The sequence below is a fragment of the Thalassophryne amazonica genome, chromosome 6, assembly GCF_902500255.1.
Source record: "Thalassophryne amazonica chromosome 6, fThaAma1.1, whole genome shotgun sequence".
Taxonomy (NCBI): domain Eukaryota; kingdom Metazoa; phylum Chordata; class Actinopteri; order Batrachoidiformes; family Batrachoididae; genus Thalassophryne; species Thalassophryne amazonica.
In genome coordinates, this window is record NC_047108.1 from 3,123,392 (window position 1) to 3,141,268 (window position 17,877).

The following is a 17,877-nucleotide window of genomic DNA, read 5'->3' on the forward strand; positions in this document are numbered from 1 at the left end:
AATTTTAAAGGAGAAAGGGATCAGATTCCACCGTTCACCAAGATGAGGATTCACTGGGATACGGGGTCTGTTCCTATAGCAACGCAACTGAGGTCAATGCAGGGTTGATGAGACACGGTCTCATGGGGAAGACGCAGCACCGGAGGTGTGACTCGACGCAGCGATGGGATGGCAGCGTGCGGAGGCAACGCGGAGGAGCAAAGCAGCAGCAGCAGCAGCACCACAATGAGCTAAGAAGAAGTTACAAAACTTCCAAAGATCATCAGATCAATGATGGTGATGCAGATGATGGGAAAACTCAAATATGTCAAGGGGATATAGTTATTTGACATTAAGACCCAATATATGCACAAACTATAGGCAATTCAGGTTTTGTGTGTTTATTCAGTTTTAAGTTTATATGTTGGACACATTTGGGAAGACTCTCACGTTAGACACGGAAGTCAGTACCAAGTTAGGGCCGTCTGTTGAAAGGAGGATTTTTCCCTTCGTCCCCCAACGGGATCAAATGCCTGGAGCACCAGGAGATCGTCAAAATCTTTGCAGTAGTTTTGAAGTAATCTTGGTAACATAAAAGCGCTCGATAAATATTTAACAGCTAACATCGTTAAATATATATATGTACAATGACAATAAAGGTACAAGTTTCCAGATCAGGACTCAGCATCAACAGCTGCACAATAGTAAATGACCTAGATTGGGGCAAAACAAAAGAAAAAAAACCTTGATCAGGACATCTCAGAGTTGTGCCCTGCCTGACATAAAAGTATCCTGTGACTAATTAGCTGTTTCACAACTAGGTATATGATTATCTCATTAACTTAATCACGAGCACACAGATAAAAAGATAGAGTGGGTTGAATTGTTGTACATGTAGTTGCTATGCCAACGACATGTTTGTATCCTTTTTTGAAATGGTTATCCCATCACCAATCTTTTGGAAAAGGTAAAATACAAACCCTAGTGAAGTGGCATTCTTAAACGAATAAAAAACAAACAGCAAAAAATGTGCTGTTCGGCATGATGCTAAAAACAGAGAAGCAGCGGTGCCCCCAAACGACTTCAGTGACACAGCATTCACTTCTTACCTGTGATATTGAGTTTGACCTCCAGGCAGCGATCCTGGCTAACGGGGACTGTGGATCGCTTCGTGACCACACCAGTTTTGACCGTCTTTGGCATGAACGTCCGACTAGCAGAGCCCGAGTTGCTGTTGGTGTCAGAGGACCAGCACTGATGGCCTTCATGGCCACCTGATCCCACAGGCACCATTAAGAAGTCGTGCACCTGCTGCAGCCAGTCAAAAATGAGAAAAACTCTCAGATTGTTGACAACCACGGTGAAGCAGGAGGAGTCACGTGTGGATCTGTGAAAAGGAAAAAAGAGCTTGAGATCTGCAATCTGCTCATCTGTGGCTTTAAAAATCTCAAAGACAATTAGGTTCTATTTCATTCCTACTGACCGCCAGAGGGCAGTGCTTTAGCACCTGGATAACGACATGCTCAAGCACAGCCAGGTCGAGAATATATACCAACAAAGTCACGCCATTGGATGTGACCTGGGTGACGTCACTGGTTGTCTTTATATGCCAGACACACCCAGCGCTCGCTTCTTTTCTACATTCTCGCATTCTGAAGAGGTTGGGAATGCATTTAGCTAGGATTGCCGCTCTCGCTTGTAGCCTCGCAACCCACTTTTGGTTGGAGCTATGTGCACTGCACATGTCCTCCAGAGGCTGCGAGACACGGCTTCACCGTTTTATATTCTTGGATTCGGCTGTCGTGAGAACACCTTCCTCACTGGGTGCGCGCCTTCACTGCTGCCCTGCTGGGTATTTTCCTCTGTGCACAGTTGAAGTCATTAGCTGCTAGCCGCTAACCGTTTAGCTGTGCTGTTTCAAGCTGGCTACTTATTTAGTTGTGTCACTAACCCCATTAACTACATGGTAGTGTGTGTGTATCAGAATCAGTATAGTGTACTGTGTTGGGCTTGCCGTGAGTATTTTCCACTCCTTGAAGTACTTTTATCTGCGCTGCCACCATTTTGCTAAGTTCAACTGCTCTGCTAGCAGCTACTGTTGTTGTTGCTGTAAGTGACATTAGCACTTGAGCTGTGAGTGATTCACGCTCCGTGCCTTGTATTAGCTTTTACGCTGTGAGTGATTCACGCTCCGTGCCTCATGTTAAGACTGTGGCTGTGAGTGCTTCACTCTCCGTGCCTCGTGTTAAGACTGTGGCTGTGAGTGCTTCACGCTCCGTGCCTCGTGTTAAGACTGTGGCTGTGAGTGCTTCACTCTCCGTGCCTCGTGTTAAGACTGTGGCTGTGAGTGCTTCACTCTCCGTGCCTCGTGTTAAGACTGTGGCTGTGAGTGATTCACGCTCCGTGCCTCATGTTAAGACTGTGGCTGTGAGTGATTCACGCTCCGTGCCTCATGTTAAGACTGTGGCTGTGAGTGCTTCACTCTCCGTGCCTCGTGTTAAGACTGTGGCTGTGAGTGCTTCACGCTCCGTGCCTCGTGTTAAGACTGTGGCTGTGAGTGCTTCACGCTCCGTGCCTCGTGTTACAGCTGTGACTGTGAGTGATTCACGCTCCGTGCCTCATGTTAAGTCTGTGGCTGTGAGTGCTTCACGCTCCGTGCCTCGTGTTAAGACTGTGGCTGTGAGTGCTTCACTCTCCGTGCCTCGTGTTAAGACTGTGGCTGTGAGTGCTTCACGCTCCGTGCCTCGTGTTAAGACTGTGGCTGTGAGTGCTTCACTCTCCGTGCCTCGTGTTAAGACTGTGGCTGTGAGTGCTTCACGCTCCGTGCCTCGTGTTAAGACTGTGGCTGTGAGTGCTTCACTCTCCGTGCCTCGTGTTAAGACTGTGGCTGTGAGTGCTTCACGCTCCGTGCCTCGTGTTAAGACTGTGGCTGTGAGTGCTTCACTCTCCGTGCCTCGTGTTAAGACTGTGGCTGTGAGTGCTTCACGCTCCGTGCCTCGTGTTAAGACTGTGGCTGTGAGTGCTTCACGCTCCGTGCCTCGTGTTACAGCTGTGACTGTGAGCGATTCACGCTCCATGCCTCATGTTATGGCTGTGGCTGTGAGTGATTCACGCTCCATGCCTTGTGTTAGCATTACGCTGCAAGTGATTCAAACGCTGCGAGTGATTCACAATCCATGCCTTGTGTTGGCATTATGCTGTGAGTGATTGACGCTCCATGTCTTGTGTTATGACTGTGGTTGTGAGTGATTCACGCTCCATGCCCTGTATTAGTATTACACTGCGAGTGGTTTACGCTCCGTGCCTTGTGTTACTATTTACACTGCGTGTGATTCACGCTTTGTCTTTCTATGTGTAACCGTCAGGGCTTGTGTTAGCCATCTGCATGCAGTTCACAATCTTGTCAGGGCCTTTGTTGCATGGCTGTAGTACCTGTTTGGCTCCCTTGAGCCCAGGTGATGGACATATGTTTTGTCCCTCGTGTCTTGGGATCTGAGACCTGAGGGAAGCCCTGACTGGTGATGCCTGCCTTAATTGTGCCAGTATGCCACCGGCAGAGAGGTGTGCTAGACCCGCGGCATTGGAAAGTGGGATGCCTAGTGGGACTTTGGCCTCCAGCCCCAAGAAGGAACCAAAGCGCTGAAAACGCCCACATGCAGGGACCCCTTCTGAAAGGTTGAAATGTTGACTTCCGAGTTTGCTCAGATTAAGTCCATGCTTCTGAATCTACAGCCTAGGGATGCCGTAACAGTTCCTGTTGTCCCTAATGAGGCTGATCAGACCGATGTAGTTTCTCAGCAGGAAGAAGATGCCATGTCTATTGCTGCGACTGATTACTTGAACATGACAAGTGATACAAACTGTGTGGAGGATCAGGATGAGAGGGGTCTCTCCCTAAGCCATTCATTAGTGGGCTCTCACACCTCTGAGGCAGAGTCCCTGCCGCAAACCGGACCTGGACTATCCTTTGTTAAGCAAGCTGTTCAGTTGGCTTTATCCAGGCTTGGGGTCGACAATCCCCCTGCGGAAACCTCTGCTTCAAGTGCCTTTTTCAGAGTAACTCAGAAACCTGAGTTCAATGTTCCAGTTGCGCAACCATATATTGAGGAGCTCCACCGATGTTGGGCAGACCCCAAATCATCGACCCATCTATCGCAGGACTGCAGAGCCCTTAGTTCTATGTGTGATTCGGCTCAGTATGGTCTGAACTGTATACCCGCCGTTGACAGCATTATTGCGAACCTGGTTGTGGCTCCGGCTGATGCTGTTCGGCTGAATGCCCGCTGCCCATGACCTCAGTGTAGGGTCACTGATGACCTCCTCACCAAAAGCTATGACATAGCTGCTTGCATTAGTCACCTAGGCAACTCACTGTCCCATTTAGCCCTTGCCTTCTCAAAGTCTTTGAGGGAGGCTTAGTGATGCCTCACTCCAAACTTTTGCTTATATGTCCAGAGAACTTGGCAGACTGATGTCAACCCTAACCATCACTAGACCTCAGGTGTGGCTTGCGCAGTCCCCCTGTCTGAATCCTGCAGAGGTACACTCCGTTCACTGCCGGTTCTTCCAGGCCATGTATTTAGACCTGCGACCCAACAAACTTTGGAGCATGCTGTTGAGGCTAGTAAATCTCGGCGACAGTTTGTTGACCTACACCGGTCTTCCAGACCTCAGCCAGTCAGACGTGCTACAGCTTTTCACTCTACATCCAGGCTCCCCCCTACTCCCAGAGCTGCATGTGCCTTCGCAGTTGAGGGCCAGCTCTCCCAGCGGCCTGCCTTTCAGGAGCCTATGGGCAGACACCCGAGAACTGAATGGTTTCACAGAGCTTCCAGTAATCGTGCCCAGAGGTCCTCAGGGATGTGAGGCAGAGGTGGTCGGGTCTGACTGCCAATGTTTGGCCCCCTAGCCGTTGTTCATTAAATCATCTCAGGCACTGGGAGGCTCAAGTTCAAGACACATGGGTGATTTCAACCTTGTTAGAGGGTTACACAATTCAGTTCAGATTTCGTCCGCCAAAGTTCAATGGGGTGAGGATGACCGTTGTTTCCGACCCAGTGCAGACTGCCGCCCTACAACGGGAGATTTTGGAACTCCTGGAGAAGGGGGCCATAGAGCCAGTTCACAGTTCAGACCAGTTCAGGGGGTTCTATTCAATTTACTTCCTTGTTCCAAAGAAGGATGGTGGCTTTCGTCCTATCCTCGATCTCCGATGTCTGAATCATTATCTCAAGGTACTGCAGTTTCACACGCTCCGCACAGTAGACGTCCTTCAAGCTATCACACCAGGAGACTGGTTCACAAGTATCGACTTAAAGGACGCCTATTTCCATGTGCCAGTGGCGCCTCATCACGGGCAGTTTCTCCGCTTTGCTTTCGAGGGTCAGGCATACCAGTTCAGGGTGCTTCCTTTCGGCCTCTCTCTCGCCCCTCGTACATTTACCAGATGTATGGCTGCAGCACTAGCCGCACTGCAAGCTCTCGGATTAAGAATCCTACCCTACTTAGACAACTGGCTTGTCTCGCTCCGACTCAGGAGCAGGCGCACAACGACACAGCTCTTCTACTGAACCATGTCTCTCAGTTAGGACTCACAGTAAATTTCTCTTGTTCTCTTGTTCTCTTGTTCCCAGTCAACAAACAACCTTCATTTTCATTGCCATCAACTCCCTAACTATGACTGCATCACCATCCCCGCAGAGAGTGGACGATGTAATTCGTCTCGTCTCACACATTCAACGGGCTGTGACACTGTGTTTTGGTTTGCTGCTCCAGTTGATGGGCAAGCTGACTGCAATGTCGCTAGTGGTACCTTTGGGACTTCTGTTCTTGTGTTCCCTACAGATTTGGACCAACAACCTAGGCCTCAACTCAAAGATGCATCAGCACAGGCTTGTATGACTCTCCAACCAGTGCCTTCTGCACCTCAGACCCTGGGGGAACGTAGACTTCACCTGCAAGGGTGTCCCTCTAGACTCCATCCTTTCTGGTTGTTACAGATGCATCACTCAAAGGTTGAGGGGCTGTGTGGAATCACAGGATGATGAGGGGTGTCTGGAGTCCTCAGGAGAGACTTCAACACATAAACGTGCTGGAGCTTCGCTCTGTGTGACTGACTCTCAAGCATCTCCTCCCAGCCCTGAGAGGAAGACATGTTCTTGTCCGGTCGGACAACACATCTACAGTCTACCACATAAACCATCAGGGAGGCACCAGGTCCAATCACTCACTGGCAGAAGCTCGGAGGCTTCTCCTATGGGCGTTGCCTTGCCTTCAAAGTGTCAGAGCAGTTCATCTGCCCGGCGTACAGAACAGTGCTGCGGATTTACTCTCCAGACAGAAATCACCACCGGGAGAGTGGAGACTGAACCCGATTGTGGTCCAAATGATCTGGCAGAAGTATGGAGTAGCGGAAGTGGACCTCTTCACTTCAAGCACCTCCACATATTGCCCACGGTGGTACTCCCTCTCTGAACCAGACAGCCCGCTGGGGCAGGATGCACTGGCTCACTTATGGCCAGATTGCCTCCTTTATGCCTTCCCCCCTCTTCCACTGCTAATGTTGACACTGCACAGGATAGACCAGAGCAGCCACAGGGTGCTGCTGGTTGCTCCATTCTGGCCATTTCACATGATTTACAAGCTCCTTGATGGGGAACCTTGGGCTCTCCCGGAGAGGAAGGATTTGTTGTCACAGCTACAGGGAAGGATTTGGCACCCTCACCCAGAATGCCTTCGACTGTATATGTGGTTGTTGAAGGGCCGGACTCCTTGTTAAGTTCTTGTGAAAAGGCTGTTGTTCAGACTATCCTTAACTCATGTGCTGCTTCTACCAGGGCTTTGTATGGCAACAGATGGAAGCTGTTTGCGCGGTGGTGTGAGAACCAAAAGTCAGACCCGGAGCGTTGCCCTGTGCCTATTCTACTCTAATATTTACAAGAACTGCTGGAGAAAGGACTTTCTGTCACTACCTTGAAGGGTTATGTTGCTGCAATCACTGCCTGGCACGTCTACGTTGATGGCCGGTGAGTGGGTTCGCATTTCTTAGTGTGTTGTTTTTTGAAAGGTGCCCTAAAAGCCTTGCACGCGTACCTTCATGGGACCTTCCACTAGTCCTGGAGGATTTAAGCTTATCTCCTTTCGAACCAGTTGAAAGTGCTGATCTTAAATGGGTCTCAGTGAAGACTGCCTTTATACTTGCACTATCTTCGGCTAAGTGGGTGGGAGAGCTCCATGCCCTATCAGTCGCTGAGGACTGTTTGTGATGGAATTCTGATGGATCTGGGGTTACGCTGTGGCCTAATCCGTCCCTTTTACCCAAGAGAATTTCAACCTTTCATGTTAACCAGCCAGTTTCCTTGGCTGTGTATGCCCCGCATTCTAATCCAGGATTATCTGTCTCAGGTTCCCTGTGTCCTGTTCGAATGTTGAAGCAGTACATTAGTGCGACTGATGGGATTCAGAAAACAGATGCCCTGTTTGTGTGTTATGATGATCACAAAAAAGGCTGTGCTGTGTCAAAGCAGCGACTTTCACATTGGGTCGTGGATTCCATTTTACAAGTATACAAGTCCAGGGGTCTTCAGCCTCCTAAAGTTATGTTCCATTCCACCAGAGGGGTGTCCACCTCCTGGGCTGCACTGAGAGGTGTTCCTTTGAGTGATATTTGTGCTGCTGCTGCTACATGGGCTTTGTCCTGTACCTTCATCCGCTATTACAGACTGAATGTGGCCGTTCCTCCTGCGGTGACTTAGGCGGTGTTGTCTGCCTCCACTACCCACTGCTGATGCTAGGTGAGTGTGACTCTTCGTGACCTTGTTGGTATTAAGTCATCCAGCTGCTAAAGCACCGCCCACTGGCGGTCAGTAGGAATGAAACAGAACGAGAGTTATGAATGTAACTACGGTTCAATGAATTCCGGATGACCAGCAGAGTTGCTTGTCACTCAGTCTTGCGAGTTCATTCCGAAAAGAAGCGAGCGCTGGGTGCGTCTGGTATATAAAGACAACCAGTGACGTCACCCAGGTCACATCCAATGGTGTGACTTTGTTGGTATATATTCTCGACCTCTCTGTGCTTGCGCATATGTAGTTATCCAGGTGCTAAAGCACCACCCTCTGGCGGTCATCCGGAATTCATAGAATCTTAGTTACATTCGTAACTCTCATTTTATATCTACTATGAAGACAATTTTTAAGTAGCAATAACCTTTATAAATACTGAGACATTGAGACTTTTTTTTTCCTTTTGATTTTAGCATATTTATTGTTACTGAGCTCAACAGTTCAGTTCTGGAAGTGAAAATTGGTGGACATCACTTACCAGATTATTCTGTTTTTTTAAATACTGAAGATCACATGGTCATCAGTTGTTTTACTGAGAGCAAATATGACATGAAATTCTGTGAAAGTGAGCAGCTCAGTGGCTAACCCGACAGAGCAGTGCTCTAAGTGAATGGTAAACGAACTGCATTTGTATAGCGCTTTTCCATCACTATCAGATGCTCAAAGAGCTTTACAATGATGCCTATCATTCACACTCACACACCCACACACCGGCGTCAGGGTGCTGCCATACAATGTGCTCGCTACACATCAGGAGCAACTTTGGGATTAAGGACCTTGTCCAAGGGCCCTTAGTGATTTTCCGGTCAGAACCGAGGATCCTCTGGTCTTAAGCCCAACGTTTAACCACTAGACCATCACCTCAGTGGAAATGCTTTTGCTCTACTGAGTTTGAATTAAGTTTGAAAATATTTTACAGATTTCCCCCCCCCAAGCATGTTCCCTGCAGTACACGTGCAGAGACCAGCAATGTGTTTGTGAGTGTGTGAGAAATCAGCTGACAGATGTTGCTGGTGTGAGGTAAATGCAAACGGTATTTGCAGTCAAAAATGAAGCACTATGTATTTATATATATACACACACACACCATAAACTACAAAATATATACAAAACTACTATTATACACCAATATTAACCATATAAACATAATGATTATGAAAAGGATTACAAAAGCAAGTAGATCAAGAAGGTTGGATTTGCAATGCATTATGGGATGAGTAATTCCTTCTCACTTAAATTAAATTATTTACACAGGTTTGTACCTTTCCTTTTTTTTTCCAATCTTTTTATGGTCACGTTTCATCTCATAGCTGATTGTCTTGGTTCAAGGCTGAAAAAGCTTTATACAAACATTTTCTAAAACAGCAACAAAGAAAATTAGTCACATTTTACTTCCAGAACTGAGTGACAGCAAATACATGAGCACAGTGCAAACTTTAACCTGAATTTCAGTGCATCTACATTCCATCGTTGGAATGTTGTAATAACTACAACATTCCAACGATGGAATGTTGTAGTTATTACAACATTTTGTGATGCAGTTCCTATTTTTAAAGGGCCAAATAAATGATGAGACAATAAGGTGTTGAGGTGATGTTTGCATGTTTCCAGTGTCACCAACCGAACGTCCCCCTAAAAATCAGTCCACTCTGTCTTCACTGTGCATGCATCATTTCTGTGTGCCAGCCGCGGTTCACTGACTATCACCTTGTTTCTGCTTCAAACTGCACTCCAGTCATCATCTGTCTCAGTGACAGATATCTGAAGCTTTTGTGCAACAATCATTTCCACATAAATTCATTATTCTTTATTTCATCATAAAAGTGATCCAAGCCCTGCGGCTACACAAGCTGCTATCTGCTGCATTCACTGTGCCTCCATCATTTCAAAGCATCACTGATTAAATCCCGTTCACAAAAGGCGTGGGCGCACGTGCACACACACACACACACACACACACACACACACACACACACACACACACACACACACACACACACACAGGTGGAGTCAGTGTGTTGTCATCAAACCCACATGGAGCTGGTGATTGTGATTCGTTAGTTTGTGAGTTTTCCATCAATGGTAACACCCCTCTCTCCTGCTGCAGTTGAGGGAGTCTTATTTCTTCCCACCCTTCTCACTCCTCCAGCTGAAATTATTCATCATAATTCAAGCTATACTTGGCATATTAACACAATTAAAAAGTGGTGTGCAGATTGAATTCCACACGATCAACGCACATTCAAACAGACACTCAGAGTGAAATGGATTGTGTGCTACGTCCACTTAATTAGGTCATGTGCCTTTTTACGCGGTGGCACTTCAGTCGACTCCAGAGGGTTAAAAGAGATGCTCAGAAAAAATATGCTGTAATCCATTCACTGTTTACCTGTTTCAGACAAAAATGTCCTTGGCTTAAACTTAAAAGTATGCATGTTCTCATGTCATTATTTATTTACAGAGTCAATATGCTGAAAGCAACATAAATTAACAGCTATTCTTGATATCCATACACTTATGGATGCAATGGGAAAAAAGCAGCCCTGTAAATATTATCAAATTGCCAAAACAGTCAAAAACATTTCTTTTTTATGTTTTGCACAAGTGTTGATAAAAGCTACGTCTGATACCTGTAATGCAGTTCCAGCTGCAGCATTGCACGGTTAAGGCCTGTTTTGGATGGCTGAAGGATGCAGTTAAAGATATTGTGTCTGGCCACACAATCATCAGCACTTTTGCTGAGTCCAGTGAATCGAGTGTCATGTGCCAGCAGAGAGTGAGACACAAGGTTGACCAATTTGGAGCCATCGGAGAAGGTCTCATAGAGCAGCTGGGATCTCATGAAGTCAAACCTGGGCAATATAAAAACAGCATTTAGGGGTTGTGTTGCACAGATGCAACTCCTCACATTTAGCTACATTATAACAGCTCATTATATAGTGCAACTTTTGACTGTTGCACCACCAGTCATAGTATCATGGTAGAGAGAAAACTGTTCAAATCTAGGCTTGAGTATCCCATGTGTTGTCTGTCAAAAAAGCTAAAATTTCACAATTTCTTTGTAAGAAAATGTTTTGTTTTTTTTTGTGGTCCAAAACCCTGAAGCTGTACCTGAACCTCACAGCAACAGAAGCTGGACTTCTTAGCTTCTGAGACCTGACAGGATCAGGCTCACAAAGAGCTGACTGGCTGCATCTTAATGGCAACATATACTTCTCAAAAATCGCAGCATGCTTTTCTGCATTAATACTGCCATCAAAGAAGTTTAAATTACATTTGCCGGGGGCTTCCAGTTCCAGGACAGAGGGGATTAGAGAGAGAGCTCTCAACAAGAGTTAATTAAAACAGTCCCTAAGTGAACTAACTCCAGAGCAAAGTGCAAAAAAACAAGGGAGAAGGGGCACAGATGATGGCCAGAAAGAACAGAAGAGGTAAAAATCTAACTACGAACAAGTGAGAGACGACGAGATGCAGCTAACAAACAGAAGCTAACGTTTGTTCTCCCGGGGCGCCCCCACTCCTAGCCACGACGGCACTGAGACAGAGAATGAGGATGAACTGGAAAAACTTGATGTTGATACTGAAAGAGCTAAGAGGCGTGGGAAGAGAGGTGAAAGAATTTCGAAAAGACACAAAAACACAACTACAACACATCAGAGGAAGAAGTCCCTTCAGCTGCTCCACTTGTTTTTTTCCCACTCAAGGTTGCCACAGCAAATCCAAGGTGCATGCTGCATGTTGATCTGGCACAACTCCACAATGAAGAAACATGGCAGGGGTGGGGTTTGAACTGGGAACCTTCCGCGCTGAAACCAAGCACACTAACCACTTGGCACTACAACACATCAGAGGAGAGCTGGTCAAAACCAACACCAGGCTCAACAAAGTGGAAACCAGGGTTGCTGGGCATGAAGATAAGCTACAAAACATAGAGGAAATAATGGCTGAGATGATAACAATGCAAGAAAAGCTCCAATTTAAAGTGACATCGTTGGAGGCCTACTCGAGGAGGGAGACGCTCAGATTATATGGGGTCCCAGAGTCAGGATCATAAGCTATGATCCATTTTGGATGAATGGAGAATCCTGAAGGACAAGAATCTGCGATTTCGGTCCATCCAGCCCGCCTTAAAGTGTTTCATGAAGAAGGAGCGAAAACCTACAACATGGAGAAGGCGACGGCAGATCCGATGAGCCGGAGGTTCCCAGTGAAATTGATTAAACCACCGGCAGCTCCCAGAAAGAGATTACAGAGATGGGAATCGTGGCGGGCTGGGGGTCGGCAACCGCACCAGAACCGAGGAGCTGCAGGATACAAGGAGAAGCTGCAAGTATTCAGACACGAGGAGAATTAAATTCTGATGTTGGTGATATGGACGATACTGTAAAATTATAATTAGTGTCAAGTTAAAATGTGTAGGGATTTCTCTTACTGGGGGCGCCATTACAGGAGAAGACTCCTGATTCAGGGAATAATTAGGGGAATTCCCTCAAAGACTAATGGAGGCAGTAGGAGCGACTCACTGGTGGAAGCGTGTTCAGGAGCATTCATGCTTCAGTTATACACTTTATTTTTCACTGGGATTTTTTTTTTTGATTACTCTTTACATTGGATTTGGGGGGGGCCCTGGTGCTGTTGGAAATACTGTGTGTTCAGCTAATATAATCACATGCAAAATGATGCAAAATGAGCCAGTGAAGATGACGTGTTTCAGTGTAAATGGGGACGCGAACGCGATTAAGATAAATAAGATATGATCAAAATTAAAAAGAGAAAGAGGTCAAATTGCATTACTCCAGGAGACGCATATGAACCAAATGGACCATTTGAGGCTGAAAACAAAGGGTTTTAAATATGTGTTTTCATCATCAGTTCTAATCCTAACATAAGAGGGGTGTGGCTATACTTATCTGGTGCACTCAAATATGAACATATCGCAGAAATCAGTGATGAGGAACACAGATTTGTCAGGTAACAGAGGGAAATTACAATTCTAAATGTGTATGCCCCACCTGGAAGTGAGTGGGTATTCCATAGGAATATCTTTGACTTAATGGTGGATTCTCAGGGCACAGCTGTTTGTGGAGGGTGAGCTTTAGTTTTAGGATTGACCCCAAATTAGGTTCCTCTAAACCAACTCATCAGATTACTTCACTCATGAGAAAAGTTGGCTCCTATCTGGCAAATATGGGGATAATACACTCAACAAAAATATAAACGCAACACTTTTGGTTTTGCTCCCATTTTGTATGAGATGAACTCAAAGATCTAAAACTTTTTCCACATACACAATATCACCATTTCCCTCAAATATTGTTCACAAACCAGTCTAAATCTGTGATAGTGAGCACTTCTCCTTTGCTGAGATAATCCATCCCACCTCACAGGTGTGCCATATCAAGATGCTGATTAGACACCATGATTAGTGCACAGGTGTGCCTTAGACTGCCCACAATAAAAGGCCACTCTGAAAGGTGCAGTTTTGTTTTATTGGGGGGGATACCAGTCAGTATCTGGTGTGACCACCATTTGCCTCATGCAGTGCAACACATCTCCTTCGCATAGAGTTGATCAGGTTGTCAATTGTGGCCTGTGGAATGTTGGTCCACTCCTCTTCAATGGCTGTGCGAAGTTGCTGGATATTGGCAGGAACTGGTACACGCTGTCGTATACGCCGGTCCAGAGCATCCCAAACATGCTCAATGGGTGACATGTCCGGTGAGTATGCCGGCCATGCAAGAAGAACTGGGACATTTTCAGCTTCCAAGAATTGTGTACAGATCCTTGCAACATGGGGCCGTGCATTATCCTGCTGCAACATGAGGTGATGTTCTTGGATGTATGGCACAACAATGGGCCTCAGGATCTCGTCACGGTATCTCTGTGCATTCAAAATGCCATCAATAAAATGCACCTGTGTTCTTCGTCCATAACAGACGCCTGCCCATACCATAACCCCACCGCCACCATGGGCCACTCGATCCACAACATTGACATCAGAAAACCGCTCACCCACACGACGCCACACACGCTGTCTGCCATCTGCCCTGATTAGTGTGAACCGGGATTCATCCGTGAAGAGAACACCTCTCCAACGTGCCAAACGCCAGCGAATGTGAGCATTTGCCCACTCAAGTCGGTTACGACGACAAACTGGAGTCAGGTCGAGACCCTGATGAGGACGACGAGCATGCAGATGAGCTTCCCTGAGACGGTTTCTGACAGTTTGTGCAGAAATTCTTTGGTTATGCAAACCGATTGTTTCAGCAGCTGTCCGAGTGGCTGGTCTCAGACGATCTTGGAGGTGAACATGCTGGATGTGGAGGTCCTGGGCTGGTGTGGTTACACGTGGTCTGCGGTTGTGAGGCTGGTTGGATGTACTGCCAAATTCTCTGAAACGCCTTTGGAGACGGCTTATGGTAGAGAAATGAACATTCAATACACGAGCAACAGCTCTGGTTGACATTCCTGCTGTCAGCATGCCAATTGCACGCTCCCTCAAATCTTGCGACATCTGTGGCATTGTGCTGTGTGATAAAACTGCACCTTTCAGAGTGGCCTTTTATTGTGGGCAGTCTAAGGCACACCTGTGCACTAATCATGGTGTCTAATCAGCATCTTGATATGGTACACCTGTGAGGTGGGATGGATTATCTCAGCAAAGGAGAAGTGCTCACTATCACAGATTTAGACTAGTTTGTGAACAATATTTGAGGGAAATGGTGATATTGTGTATGTGGAAAAAGTTTTAGATCTTTGAGTTCATCTCATACAAAATGGGAGCAAAACCAAAAGTGTTGTGTTTATATTTTTGTTGAGTGTAGATATGTGGTGTGAGCTATACTCATCTAACAGAGATTACACACACTATTGTTTATTTAAAGTTCATGCTAGGCTAGATTATTTTTTTATGTTTAACATGGATAGATTTAGGATTGGAGGCACTGACATACTGACAAGGGATTTATCTGATCATAATCATATCTCTCTGTCTTTGCTGATGCTAGGAAAAATGAAATATCCTGTGGAAATTAAACACAAACGTATTTAAAGTAGACCTGCATTGAAATAAATGTGGTCAGATTTCAGAAAGAAATAGCTGATATGTATTTATAAGACCCTTGTGAATGCAGTAAAGTAAATCTGTAAGCCCAAATTTGTAATTCAGCGGAGAAATCGTTTAAAAATGACAAATTTGCAGCTAAAATTTAGCCCTCTGTGAAAACAGTTTGTACAGCCGTATCATTTCCATGACGTCAGGGACAAGACGACGCACTCCCGCCTTCAGTCCGATGCTGCAAGGACAGACTTCTTGCGGCAAAATCCACAGCACCGCACGTCTCGGCAATCGGAGCCCCAGAGCTCCATGGACGCTGAGAGAGGTTTATATATTTTTAATGACTGGGATTCTTTGCGAGTCTCGCCTCCATATCCCACGATGGTACCGGAGGCGAAAGACAGTAGATTTTCATTGTGACATCACTCAATCAAACGGGCGTATGAAAAAGTCCCCCAAAATAATGTTCAGGCAAAAATAAAAATAAATGTATACTCACCAAACATACCGCAAGACAATATGAAAAGGTAAGCGATGCAAACTGACGTAAATCCACTAATTACAATTGGTGCAATGCATGCTGGGAGAGAGTCTTGTCCGTGACGTCTCGGCAGCGTCCATGATGAGAGGGACAATTTGCGGAGGGCTAAATGTTAGCTGTAAATCTGTCATTTTTAAATGAAGATTTCTCCATTGAATGACAGATCTGGGCTTCCAGATTTACTTTACTACATTCAGAAGGATCTTATGTGTAAATGTAAGTCATTTTTTTGGTCCAAAGATCTGACTGCATTTATTTCAATGCAGGTCTACTTTAATGATCATACTATAGTATGTAAGATGAAGAAAGAGACTAAAGAATTCCTAGAGATTATCGACACTGGAGAGGTATCACACATTATTCTATGAGAAACACTTAAAGTGGTAATAAGAGGTAAATCAATCTCCACTACCACCCACCTATATACACACCAACCACCACACCGACCACTCCTCGATGCGTACAAACGTTACACTTGTAAGATTAAGTGACATAAAGTCATCTGGTAAAGGGAGACCAAACACGTACTGATGGAGTTTATCTAGTCGTCCATCAGTCACTTTTTCATATGATGCCAATTTGATCATTGTTGTCAACCACTCCACATAAGGAGGGGGTTGTTTTTGCCACCAGTGCCTCAACAGAATCAGTTTAGCTGTGGTAAGAGTCAAAACAATCCATCTCTATGCATGAGAAGAAAAGTGAGTCCAGAAGTCCTGTGGTACAGCCGAGCACAGCCAGTTCAGATGAAATTTGGAATCTTCAATCAATCAATCAATTTTTTTTATATAGCGCCAAATCACAACAAACAGTTGCCCCAAGGCGCTTTATATTGTAAGGCAAGGCCATACAATAATTATGTAAAACCCCAACGGTCAAAACGACCCCCTGTGAGCAAGCACTTGGCTACAGTGGGAAGGAAAAACTCCCTTTTAACAGGAAGAAACCTCCAGCAGAACCAGGCTCAGGGAGGGGCAGTCTTCTGCTGGGACTGGTTGGGGCTGAGGGAGAGAACCAAGAAAAAGACATGCTGTGGAGGGGAGCAGAGATCGATCACTAATGATTAAATGCAGAGTGGTGCATACAGAGCAAAAAGAGAAAGAAACAGTGCATCATGGGAACCCCCCAGCAGTCTACGTCTATAGCAGCATAACTAAGGGATGGTTCAGGGTCACCTGATCCAGCCCTAACTATAAGCTTTAGCAAAAAGGAAAGTTTTAAGCCTAATCTTAAAAGTAGAGAGGGTGTCTGTCTCCCTGATCTGAATTGGGAGCTGGTTCCACAGGAGAGGAGCCTGAAAGCTGAAGGCTCTGCCTCCCATTCTACTCTTACAAACCCTAGGAACTACAAGTAAGCCTGCAGTCTGAGAGCGAAGCGCTCTATTGGGGTGATATGGTACTACGAGGTCCCTAAGATAAGATGGGACCTGATTATTCAAAACCTTATAAGTAAGAAGAAGAATTTTAAATTCTATTCTAGAATTAACAGGAAGCCAATGAAGAGAGGCCAATATGGGTGAGATATGCTCTCTCCTTCTAGTCCCCGTCAGTACGCTAGCTGCAGCATTTTGAATTAACTGAAGGCTTTTTAGGGAACTTTTAGGACAACCTGATAATAATGAATTACAATAGTCCAGCCTAGAGGAAATAAATGCATGAATTAGTTTTTCAGCATCACTCTGAGACAAGACCTTTCTGATTTTAGAGATATTGCGTAAATGCAAAAAAGCAGTCCTACATATTTGTTTAATATGCGCTTTGAATGACATATCCTGATCAAAAATGACTCCAAGATTTCTCACAGTATTACTAGAGGTCAGGGTAATGCCATCCAGAGTAAGGATCTGGTTAGACACCATGTTTCTAAGATTTGTGGGGCCAAGTACAATAACTTCAGTTTTATCTGAGTTTAAAAGCAGGAAATTAGAGGTCATCCATGTCTTTATGTCTGTAAGACAATCCTGCAGTTTAGCTAATTGGTGTGTGTCCTCTGGCTTCATGGATAGATAAAGCTGGGTATCATCTGCGTAACAATGAAAATTTAAGCAATACCGTCTAATAATACTGCCTAAGGGAAGCATGTATAAAGTAAATAAAATTGGTCCTAGCACAGAACCTTGTGGTACTCCATAATTAACTTTAGTCTGTGAAGAAGATTCCCCATTTACATGAACAAATTGTAATCTATTAGACAAATATGATTCAAACCACCGCAGCGCAGTGCCTTTAATACCTATGGCATGCTCTAATCTCTGTAATAAAATGTTATGGTCAACAGTATCAAAAGCAGCACTGAGGTCTAACAGAACAAGCACAGAGATGAGTCCACTGTCCGAGGCCATAAGAAGATCATTTGTAACCTTCACTAATGCTGTTTCTGTACTATGATGAATTCTAAAACCTGACTGAAACTCTTCAAATAGACCATTCCTCTGCAGATGATCAGTTAGCTGTTTT

The 17,877-nt window shown here is 45.4% G+C and overlaps 1 protein-coding gene and 1 long non-coding RNA gene across 2 annotated transcripts in view; one reads left to right on the forward strand and one right to left on the reverse strand.

Annotated features, from left to right (window-relative positions):
• Positions 1–17,877, reverse strand: part of vps13d (vacuolar protein sorting 13 homolog D) — a 535,261-nt gene that overhangs the window by 308,011 nt on the left and 209,373 nt on the right. Inside the window, 2 exon segments of the mRNA XM_034171656.1 lie at positions 1,089–1,366; positions 10,454–10,675. Coding sequence (XP_034027547.1) covers positions 1,089–1,366; positions 10,454–10,675 — 500 coding nt within the window.
• Positions 1–17,877, forward strand: part of LOC117511764 — a 71,392-nt gene that overhangs the window by 37,649 nt on the left and 15,866 nt on the right. The gene's annotated exons all lie outside the window — the stretch shown is intronic.